This window comes from Diceros bicornis, chromosome 7 (assembly GCF_020826845.1).
Source record: "Diceros bicornis minor isolate mBicDic1 chromosome 7, mDicBic1.mat.cur, whole genome shotgun sequence".
NCBI lineage: Eukaryota > Metazoa > Chordata > Mammalia > Perissodactyla > Rhinocerotidae > Diceros > Diceros bicornis.
The window spans coordinates 44,890,424-44,902,808 of NC_080746.1; the positions used below are offsets into that span (position 1 = coordinate 44,890,424).

At 39.5% G+C, this 12,385-nt stretch overlaps 1 protein-coding gene across 2 annotated transcripts in view; it reads left to right on the top strand.

Moving 5' to 3' along the window:
- Positions 1–12,385, top strand: part of RAB38 (RAB38, member RAS oncogene family) — a 57,052-nt gene that overhangs the window by 15,080 nt on the left and 29,587 nt on the right. Inside the window, exons 2-3 of one of the 2 annotated variants that reach the window (XM_058545444.1) lie at positions 6,326–6,606; positions 8,226–8,324. In XM_058545444.1, coding sequence (XP_058401427.1) covers positions 6,326–6,606; positions 8,226–8,285 — 341 coding nt within the window. In that variant the 3' untranslated portion in view covers positions 8,286–8,324. Of the gene's footprint in view, positions 1–6,325; positions 6,607–8,225; positions 8,325–12,385 lie in introns of those variants that run through there. The other variant, XM_058545443.1, reaches the window with a different exon arrangement.

Sequence of the window (12,385 nt, forward strand, 5' to 3'; positions counted from 1 at the left end):
GATGAGTGCAAGGGATATGACAAAGGATGACTCTTAAAGATTTCTTAAGCCTGACAGTATCCACAGGGAGGAGGTAAAGAATTAGGGGTTATTCTTTCACTCAGCAAGGAGACCTTATGGAACACTCACTGTATACAGACTGCCATGCTGGTCATGGGGGCTGCAGAAACTTGGTTCTGGCTAGAGGCAATTTGTAATTTTGTAGGGGAAGATTACACAAAGTTAATTCCAGGATATAAACTTTGATGACTTGGACAAAGGGTGATTGATGGACACATTTCTGTCACTGGCTTGGTGGGGTAAAGTAGGGAAGAGAGAAGATGAAAGAGTTTTAGAACCATTGCCAGAGGGTCAGATGGGTTCTTAAAAATTGGAGAAAACCTTGCTTACCAGGATGTCAGCTGCACTCTGATCCCAGTCTGTGGGTTTCCCTGAGCCTTCAAAACCAGCTTAAGCCGTTAATAAATTCAGTGTCCATTTGACCACCACAGTAATTGGATAGGTTTTTTTCTCTAGATTCTTGTGCAAGGTCCATATATACTTTTGGTTTTATCTTCCTGCTTTTCATACTATTACTCTCTAGAAATAAAGAGCATATCTTGGTGGTACTTTTAGCTCTACTGATTGTTCCATGACCTCAAAAAGTTATGTTATTTGGAATAGAGTAAATTGATTCCAAGGGATTATTTCTTAAGAACATGAGAATGATTACGAAAACATAACATTCCAATCTGAAACTTGTTGCAACAGATACACACATAACCCTGTTAATTTTCTCCATCAATGAACATCTATTGATTATCTACTGGAAATGAGAGTAAAATATAGAGTAAGTGCATTTTTATGCAGCACTGGTTCATGAATACTGATGATGTTGTGTTTTAGAGGAAGAAAGAAGCTTAATTTCAGTTTATTTCTACCACAATGTCTTGAGCTCTTACTACATCCAAAAAGTGGAGAAATAGACCTTGGACTTACAACAAGAAAACATGATCAACTTGCTGTCTCAGTTTTTACAATGCCATGGTGGAGACTGAAGCATGAATACATAGTATGATAAGTGTGAGAGGTGTAGGAAAAAGAAAATGCTGTGGTGTTGTGAAAAAGGGAGTCATGGTTCCAGCTGGCAGGACAAACCAAGTGTAAACAAATGTAATGACATTTCAGGGCACAATTATAGGATGCATAGGATTTCACTGAACAGAGTGGGAGGAGAGATGGGGAGGGAATTTAGGCTTTGGGATGTAAAAGAGATGTAAAAAGGCAAGAACATCCAGGGAGTAATGCCGGGTGTGTTTTAGGAAGAACAAGTAGTCCAGTGTGGCTTGGCCGTGGAGCACTTTGAAGGAAGTGGTAGAAGGAGAGTTTGGAAAGGTGGTTGGAGCCAAAGACTCCTCATGGGTCGTGTTAATAAAGGTATCTGCTTTTTAAGTATCTAAGAGTCATTGAAGGGCTAGAACAGCAGTGCATAATGGTAAGACTTACATTTTGAAAGTGAATTCTGATAGAAATAGAGTTTTAAGACTTCACCTAGGGAGTGCTTAAAAAAACGGATACCTGGACCCCACGCAAAACCAACACAATAAGAATCTCTGAGGAATGTGGCCCAGGAAGGGGTATTCTGTAAATACTTCAGATGATTTCTTTTTTTTTTCCCCCAGCTTTATTGAGATATAACTGACATATAGCATTGTGTAAATTTAAGTTGTGCAATGTGATGGTTTGATATACTTACATATTGTGAAATGATTACCATAATAGGATTAACACCTCCATCACCATTTTTTTGTGTGTGGTGAGACCATTTAAGATCTACTCTCTCAGCAACTTTCAAGTATAGTCCCCATGCTCCACATTAGATCCCAAAACTTTTTCATCTTATAACTGAAATTTTGTACCCTTTGACCAACATCTATTTCCCCCACTCCCAGCCCCTGGCAACCACTATTCTTCTCTCTGTTTCTGAGTTTGGCTTTTTTTAGATTCCACATATAAGTGAGATCATACAGTATTTTTCTTTCTCTGTCTGACTTTGTTCACTTAACATAGTGCTCTCATAGCATTTGTCCATGTTCTTGTAAACAGCAGGATTTCCTTCTTTTTTTTAATGGCTGAATAATATTCATTGTATATATATGTATACACACCACGTTTTCTTTGTCCATTCATCCACCAATGGACACTTAGAATGATTCTATGTCTTGGTTATTATGAATAATGCTACAATGAACATAGGTGTACACATATCTTTTCATAGTAGTGATTTTGTTTCCTTTGGATATATACCCATTAAGTGATCTCTTATGCTGCCAGAATGACAGCTGTCTAAGACTTGTGTTTATATTTATATTTATTTTAAGGGAGAGTGAGATTGATGAGATCTGAGAAGCTGAAAGCCCCTGTTAGGGAGCTGTCAGAGGCCCAGGTGAGGAGCTATGAGGGCCTGAATTGGAACAATGGCAATGTTGGTGGGGAGGAGGGGACAGAGTCAAAAGCCACTTCTGAAATACAAGTGTTGGTAGGATGTTGGAGACCCTTTGGATATAGTGGTGAGGAAAGATTGGAAGGTAACTTGAGAATACCACCCTGGGTGGCAGTGTTGATGATGATGCTGTAAACCAGAGAGGGGAACGCAGGAGTAGGAGGTGGAGAACTGGGTTCCTGCATATGGGGGAGGTTAATTAGAGGGGGTTGCCAGAAGCAATAATGAATTTAGTTTAGGGTATACAATCCAGTTTCCTTATTTTATCAATGAGGAAACTGAAGCTTAGAATGGTATAGTGACTAATCTGAGGTCACAGAGCTGGTTGGTTAATGGAAAACCTGACATGTTGCCTCTTGTTGTTTTTATGCCTGTCTAGAAGATTCACTGTTTGGTTATGCCCACTGAGAGCATTTCTATAGTACTAATTACCAAGTGAAAATATCATTAAATTCACATTATGGCTGTGCTGCTTGCGTATATTTTTAGCTAAGTCAGTGACACTCAATGGACCATTTCTAGGCGTTGGGACAGAGGGCCAGGTGTTGATTTAACAGTGATATCGTAGAGCGAGAAGGCGTGAAAGCGGGAAGAGATCTTAGAGATCAGTCAGAAAAACTTCATTTTACAGATGAGAAAACTGAGTCTCAGAGAGAGAAATGCATTTGTCTAAGGCTGCACTGGTAACCAGTGATTAAAATTAAGACCAATATCTCTGACCCTTCAATTTAGTGCCTTCTGCAGTGAGGTTATCCAAATTGTTCCCCATTGTATTAACTTTTGTGATTGAGTTGATTGCTTTGTCATTTAATGTCCCTCCAAGTTGGGAGCTGAAGCATGAGCCACATCTACACGGTTACGGAGTGTGTGTTTAGAGAAAAAGGGAAGCAGGGACCCACATGGTGAATCGGATCATTATCAGTGCATATGTCCAGTATGACACTTCTTAGTTTGGAAGTTCCTCAAGGGCAAAAAAGCTACGTATTTGCAGCATAAAGCACAGAGCCTGGACCATAGTAGCTATTCAATAAATGTGTGTTGAAAGAGTGATCTAACTTCAAGGGTAATTTTTGAACTATGGTCTTTTTTTTTTTTTTAAAGTAAATTACCTATGAGAAATCCATCAGTCTCTACTTTGTCCATATGTAGGCACTCACTAAAATCACATGATTCTCATTCTCTTGATAAGAAACAGCAGAGAAGGCTGTCAGCTGACAAAGGAAGGATAAAATGTGAGTGTTAGAAATGCCTTGGTCTGAATGTGACCTCTCTGTGGAACGCCAAAAATACAAACTTTCCAAGTCTGCTGGCCCAGTGACCTCAATATACAAAGATCTTTTCTTTCTAGAAACACACTTTTTTCTCCTTATTTCTGATCTGAGACACATACCCTCACAAACTCAAACACGCACACACACACATTTTCCTTTTTAAATTCCTATGAAGGTGTTAAGTCTATATATTGCTTTTTTGCATAGTCTTAAAAATGACCCCTTGCCGTATATTTGAAATGTAAAATCTTCTTCTTGAGGGCTGCCTTCCTCTACTATGAAACCTCTGGACAAGCAGATTATTGAAGAACTCATGACTTTGCCCTTCATCTGATTATTTCCCTGAAAGGGATCATAAGACATCCTTACAAAGCCTGGAGGCCTTCAGAGTCCTGAATGATCACAGAGGGCTTTTTTCCTCCATCTTCGTGAAATGTCATGGCCACCCTGAGCAGTATCAAAGGAGATCACTGTTTGTATCAGGAAATTAAAAAAAAAAAAAATTTAAAATTCATTTGGGAAAATTGAAAGTTTATCTGTGGGTTGTATGTCACATGAAGAGTATTACATCCCTTTCTTTCATTGACTGGATGACTGTGGGAAATTAAAAAATGTATATATTTCTATGGTATAATCCATGTAACAAATGTTTGAGGATCATTGTGCGCTGGCCCTGACAAAATGCTCTTTCCAGTGGTACGTGCTTGAGCACACGGGCTCACACACAGGACAGGAACCCTTGTCCTTCATCCATTTCCATTAAGTGCTTATGGATCGTTTCCTCTTACAATCCACAATGCTAATGCCAATGTGATCATAACCTGCAAAAGAGTTTGGTAACTTGAATTAAAATCCACCATCACAAAACCTTGAGCTCAAAGTTAAGTGTAAAGTGTTCTTAGAGGTATGTTGACTTATATATTCTTAGATACATGCTAGTTTCAGCATTTTCTTCTTTTCCAGATAAGTTGGCTTATTAAATACATACTTGTTTTAATTTATATAACTTAATCAGACTCTGAACATAAATAAATTCCCAAGTCAGAATAAAAGCCTTTGTCTGGTCACACACTTCTGGAGTTTTTGGTTCAGAAAATATAAACTCAGTCTTCATGAGCTTCTGTCTTCAGTGACTACTAGTGGACAGAGTTACAAGCAATAGATTTTGTTCATTTTTGTTAATCAGCTGAAATAACTGTAATTTTTGGTCATAAACTCTGGTCTGGAACTTTGATTTCACTACTTACATCATATTGTCTTTCATAATTTTTAACATGCTGGAAAAAGGGAGAGAAAACTCACGTACTAGCTAGTTCTAAGGTACTATGCTGGGTGCTTTATATATGTGAATTCGTTCCGTCCACATGACAACCCTGTGAGGTACATATTATTACTGCCATTTTGCAGATCTGAAAGGCTAAACCTAGCCTGTTTAAGACTCTTGCCAATATTCATTTAGAAAATTAAGAATCAGAGCAAAACTTATTCTAGCTGATTGGTCTAAATAAGACCAATCCTTTTGTTGATTGATTAATTGATTTCACGTGAGAGGACTTTCCTTATCCACTAGATTGTAGACTACTTAAGGGTAGAGGCCATCTAGTTCACTGTTGTGTTCCTAGCGTGTAGCCCAGAGACTGGCTTCGACACATAAATATCTGTTAGCTCTTCAACTGAGTTGAAAGGACACCCCTGGTATGTAAACCTGGAGGAGAGATCACACAAGACTATGGTTTAGTGGTTGAGAGTATTCAATGCTGATAAATGACTACGGTCTCTGGATTCAAAAAGCTCAGATTTGAGTTCCAGCTTTCAAAGCTTACCATCTGTATAATTTGAACAAGTTACTTAGCCTTTCTAAGCCTCAGTTGTCTCACTTTAAAATGAAGATGATAATTGCATTTTCATGATCACTTACGTAAATCGCATTTCTGATGGTTAGTAAACATACAATAAATGCTAGCTATTACTATTACCCTTAAGTGGAATTGACTGTGGATGTCTTTTTAGCATACTACATAATTTAGTTATTTATTATCTTTATTTTTAGAATCTATCATCTCGCTAAAATGTAAGCTCTGTGATGGCAGGGATTTTCATGTTTTAATCATTGTATCTCAAGTATTTAGAACAGTGTTGTCTAATAGAACATTCTGTGTTAATGAAAATGGTCTATATTGGAGTTGTCTAATACTGTAGCCACTAGCTACATGTGGTTATTGAACACTCGAATGGTATGACAAAGGAACAGACTTTTAAATTTTATTTAGTTTTAATTAATTCAAACTTAAGTAGCCATATGCAGGTGGTGGGATACTGTATTAACACAGTTCAAGAACATTACATGGTACACAGAAGTTTCGATAAGTACCTGTTAAATGAATGAATCTTCTTTGGACTCCAATATTGAGACCAAAGCTGCGTGATTGTATATTTAGCTCATTCTGTAAAGATAAACAGTGAAACATTTTACTGAGTGATCTGCTCATCCTGGAGGCCTTGTGAGGTTCCAATATATGATTCAGTTTATAATTGTAATAAGTTTTTGATTTCTATTTCTTTTTGGTGATAGGTCAAGAAAGATTTGGAAACATGACAAGGGTTTATTACCGAGAAGCCATGGGTGCATTTATTGTCTTCGATGTCACCAGGCCAGCTACATTTGAAGCAGTGACAAAGTGGAAAAATGATTTGGACTCTAAGTTAAGTCTCCCTAATGGCAAGCCAATTTCAGTGGTTTTGTTAGCCAACAAATGCGACCAGGGGAAGGATGTGCTCATGAACAATGGCCTCAAGATGGACCAGTTCTGCAAGGATCACGGTTTCGTAGGATGGTTTGAAACATCAGCAAAGGTAATGTGACCTTAATGGACAAACCTATTGTAGGCAAGATTCACAAAGAAAATGGCCTATAATCATCATCGTCATAGTGATAATAATATGTTTGTCTAGTGATTTATAGTTCCCAAACTGCTTTAAGCTCTTTCTCATCTCAAGGGGATGAGTGGGCAGGGCAGGAATAATTATCAACAATTTAAAATGATTGTGGCTAAGGGAGCAAAGCAACTTATACATGGTCATGTTGATATAGTTAATAACTGTGTTCGTTTATTGAGTGTTTATTATGTGTCAGGCGTGTTTTATATGCATTTTCTCCTTTAGTCCTCGTGACAACCCTATTAGGTAAGTATGATTTTAGAGTAAATGAAAGAAATGAGCCTAACATTCAGTATTATGCCTTATTCATGTGTTAATTAATTTATTCTATCAACATTTAATATGTTCTTCTGTATACCAGGAATTGTGCTTTGCCCTAGGAATGAAAAGATGGCAAGAACACAGAACTACCACGTTGGAAATACTGGAATAGTGGGGTGAGAGAGTAGGTGGCAAGTATGAATGTGAAGAACATAGTGTGGCTCACTCTCCTGGGTGGCAGAGGAGTAGCAGGAAGTGGGGGTAGTCAGGGCTGGAAGATGGAGAATCTGATGTGACATGACAAAGGTATTACACTTCCCATTATGCCCCACACTGCTATCTGATTTGTCAGGTGCACAGTTTTTGCTCTACTCCCTTTTGTTTTTGTTTACATTTTTGTATCTCAGTATCAGAGAGAAAAAAAACTTTCATACTAAATTTTGAAAATTAAAAAAAAGTATAAATAAAAATAAATGTTTTGCTGTATTTTTCTGATATTTTCTATGTATATACATACATATATATGTTTTACATCATTAGTATTGCATTCTATATAGTTTGATATCGCAATTTTTTAATTTTATTTATCTGTGGAGCACTCATATGAAATACTTGTGGAGCACAGGCACTGTGCTAGTTGCTTGAGATTCAGCTGTGAATAAGATAGGCATTGTCTCTGTACGTACGGAACTCCCACTTAGGCCTTACTGTGAACATTTGTGCACATCGTTAGAGAATGGTTTGGAAATATAACTTGGATGGACATCATTTAAATAGACTGGGGAGGAGCCTCTGACCACTTTTATGCTGGAGAGTAGAAGGGTCAGATTTGCCCTGGGCACTAGGGAAAGACAGACTGGAGGCAGGTAAACCTGAAGACAGAGTGACATGGTAGTTATCACATTCCTGTGGGAAAATGACAAGGCCTTGAACTAAGGTTATGGCTTTAGGGATTGGTAAGAAAAACCTGATTTGAGAATATCACTAAAGTGTAAACACCAGCAGGATTAAGTAACTGCTTGGACTGGGAGTTGACGGAGAGAGAGAAGAGGGTGGTGATGTCAGTTTTTCTGTCATAGTTGGAATGTCCTACTGTTTCAGCCATTTCATGGAGAGTCTCAACGCCTACTTTCTCTCTGCGCTGTCTGTAAATTGGCCTTATGTTTAGAAGTTGTTACTTCTCAGTTCCTTGTTTTCCTTCTTGGGGCCCCAGTGTACTACTATGCTTTTCCCCTTCTTTCCTTTTAAAATCCTTTGTTTCTGCTATTTCTTAGGATTCTTCCTTTGATTCAGGACACAGTATCCATCATTTTCTACTTCCAGGCTGTCAATGAACCTTTTTGGTTTGTTTGTTTGAAGAATTTATTATTGTAAAGAGAGAAAGATAGAGCAAAACTCACAGGTATGATTAAGTTATAGAGATTTAAGAAATATTATATTTTTTATAGTCTGATTCTTGGATATTATTCTGGCTTTTTAAAAAATTTTGAAATGTGGGTGAATTCACCTATTCTTCTATTCCTTAGCCTCACACTCAATTTTACTCCACAGCTTCTGCATGCATATTCCTTCAAATTCCTTTCTTTCAAAAGAGTCCCTCTCCAGCCCAGAAGCCTCCAGGCACAGGGGTAGAAGAGTAGGATTTTGGAGAACTCCTCTTCTCAATTGCCACTTTACCTCTGAAGGGCAAACTAGATTGAATGACTCATATTTATAGAGGGAGGAGTCTTCCATCATTTATTCATTCATTCAACAAATATTATTGAACACCTGTTATGTACCAGGCACTGGGAATACAGACACTTACAAAACAGACAGAATCCTGATCTCATGGATAATAATAACAACAAAACATAAGTAAAATCTATAGGGTGTTGGATATTGAAAAAGTGCTAGCAGAAAAAAAAGAAAAGAAAGGAAGAGGCCTATGAATTTGTGTGTGTGTGTTGGGGGGGATGGGGGTTGAAATTGCTTGTGGGACAAAGGACCTTCTGGACATTTTCTTTCATCCCACTCTGGCATTCCTTGCTCAACCACTACAGTGTCAAACTCTGCTTAAGGGCATGATGTTCATTAACTTAAGGCCTGGCTGACCCACCAGACTTAGATACTGGATTTCTAATCCTCTAAATCTCTGCAAGTGTAAACTTTGAAGAGAAGCTTTGTACAGAGAGAGAGTGAAGGGAATTACACAAGCCTAAAGGGCACCGAACTGCTAATATAACCAAGAGGGTACAAGGCCTCATTGTGAAAGGCAGAACCCACGTTGAACATCTCTCTCCCCTCCAAACATACTGCTATTGAAATAGTCCTTTTGAATGTCTGAATAATGAAAATGGCTTCCTGGTGCCAGGTTGGTATTCAACGCCAACGCCTGGAAGCTCAGGAACAATACTGCAGCATTGACAAGCCAGAGTGTCAAACGGTTCAAAAAGTCTTTTTTAAAGATCTCTGATAAAGCTCTGCTTACTTTCTGAGGATAATATTACAGTATCATAGCAAAACCGAGGCCCACATCAAACTGTCTGCCTGAAGCTAAGATGGTGGCATTTGGAGACAGCTACTGATTCATTCGTTGATCACATGTGGGATCAGGGAACATTTCCCATAGAGACCTTCCTCTTAGAAAGTGAATCTACTACCAGCTAGAGTCCTCTTGAGCGACGTCATCACCAGTCTGGTGATAAACATCTGATTTCCATTTTTTACACCTGGAAACTCCTAATGAGCAAAAGGCTGCAACCTCTGTCTTTGTTCTCATGGCCACATCCTACAGAAATCCTGTGGGTATTATCATCAGCTTGGCCATCTCTGAAGCGCAAACTAGCAGGGTGTTAGAGGAGTTTGTCATTGAGACCAGCCTCCATCTTGCTGCTGACCCCAAGGCTGAGGGAAATTTATCCTCTTGTTCTTCAATCTTCAGGAGTAACTTTCCATGAGAGTTTTCATGCACTCTGCTGTTGCTGGAACAGTCATGGTAGCCTCTGGCAGTGAATGAAGAGAAAAGATAAAAATTAAATATATGTTAGTATCTCTGATTTGTCACATCATCTCTTCAAATATTAAAACCAAAGGAAAGAAAAGAAAAACAGTCTCTCCGAAGTCAAGTTTTCTTTGGTTTTTAATCTCTGCATTCTTTTCCTTTTTTAGCTGTATTTACTTGGATTCTACTTGTGAAAGAGCCAGGCAATGTATAATTGGGGTGATCATATGTTCCATTTCCAGGAACATTACTGGTTTATGCCTACTGTCCTAGCATAATTATTAACAACACCCCCATTCCTGGTTTGTAATTTAAATTTATGTGGTCACCCTATTGATCAGGAAGGAGCTCCAATACATCTCACTGTCCACATCATACTTTAGCTCTAATAATGTCTTTTTTATGCATTCTTGTGCCCAAACCCAGTCTTTATAATAAGCTTTGGTGGATTTGTCTCTTTGGAATGAGGGCCCTGGCCTGCTCTTGTTAGTGCATCCTGTCTTCTGGGCCCATCTCATTGGCTGAAAGGGCCCTGTTACCTGCTGACCCTTTTACCTGGTGCATTCTTGGCGCCCATTTCTTGAATCTCCACCACTTGCTTCTTTGGGATTCACTCTCTGACCACATCTACCCACCTTCTGGGTTTCTTGTGAGCAAGAAGTGACATAATGTCTGTGAAGTCCCAGGATCTGCTATGTCTGATCACACACACACAGACACCCCCCACACCATCCCTATTATCTGTTCTCACAGACCGTCCACTGATGTGGGTTTCACCATGTGTACCTGGCTCTGATGCACACAGCACCTGCACTTGGTGGAAGTGTCTGTTTCTATGTCTCAGCGCTTTCCAAGCTGCTCCATCCTGCTCTTATAGTGCCAAGGTTCATGTGTGGCTGTGTTCAGAAACAGAAAAACGCCCACGTAGACGGGAAATAACGGAGCAAGTAGTATCTGTCCAACGGTGGTGACGGGAACCAAAGCCACAGAAAGAACTCCAGTGCCCCTTGCTCCTCCTCCCTCCACCTCATGCCCTACTCCTGGTAGATTTCCCTGGCTGTTTCTATTCTATTTATAGTGACTTTTTAGGCCCACCCTCTCTCTCAGAATGTTCCAGGATCAATGGGTGCCATAGGAAGAAGCTTTCTTACATTAAACTCTACTCAATTTTAGTCTCTTCCCTGAAGCTAAAAAGAAAAATGTTGATTCATGTCCTGCTGAGAGAAGGAATATACCTGATAGTGTTCTCTATAAGAAGTTATTAGAGTTATTAGTTTTCTAGGGGGAGGAGTAGGTGTTTCACAGTGTAGTGGATATCTTTCGTGTGTTTTGGCTTTCCAGCAACTATTAAACCCATTTGCTATCTTTGGGAACTTCTAGCCATGGGAGGCTCACCTCCCCAGGAAGGACCCATAAAACTTTCTTCTTTTGCTTTCTTTGCAGGTAGAACACAGGCACATGACCTAGATTCCACCAATCGTATTGATTCAGAAGTGAGCAGCTATGGAACGAAGGTGCAATGCAGAATCCACTTTTTCTGGGGACAGTGGTGGCAGAACAGGCTTCTGTCCTTGGGAGACAGCAGAGTTTGCAAGGTCCTGTGCTTGATACAGAAACAGACTCATTGCTAGCCCCAGGAACAGTTGCATCCAATTTGAATTCCTCGGAGCTTCGCAGATTACAGGACATAGTGCTCAGTGGTGGCTGGCAGCAGTGTCCTCATCAGGCCTGTTTTCTGTGGGATTTGAGTTTCTGAAAGCTTAGGCTCTAGCCTGTTTCTCTAGAGGCAGGTTCAAGCTACCCAGTCCTACAAGCTAGCTGTAATTCTACAAGCTACCCAACATCCCTTGAATGAACTATTTCATATTTAGCCAGTATCAGCTTCTGTATCTTGCAACTGAGAACTTAGATTAGTATACACGGTTAAGTACACTTGAGAAAGCCAACTTAAACTACTGCGTGTCTTGCTGCTGGACTTCTCAGGACTTTGATATTCTACTGTACATTCTCAATCTCTAGTAATAACAACAGCTGCGTTTCTCGTGTTTGCTCTATGTTAGCTTCATGTGAAGATCTTTATGTGTATTAACTCATTCAACCCTTGGCATGATCCTATAGAATAGGCATTGTTATTATTACTATTTTAATGAAAAGAAAAGTGGAGACTTAGGTGACTTCCATAAAGCCAACTAGTTACTATCTTATTTCTTTGATTCAACATACATTTTTTGTTCCTTCTTTTTTGTGTGTGTGAGGAAGATTAGCCCTGAGCTAACATCTGTCACCAATCCTCCTCTTTTTGCTCAGGAAGACTGGCCCTGGCCCTAGGCTAACATCCGTGCCCACGTTCCTCTATTTTATGTGGGACGCCACCACAGCATGGCTTGACAAGCAGTGCGTCAGTGCCTGCCTGGGATCCGAACCTGCGAACCCTGGGCCGCCAAAGCAGAA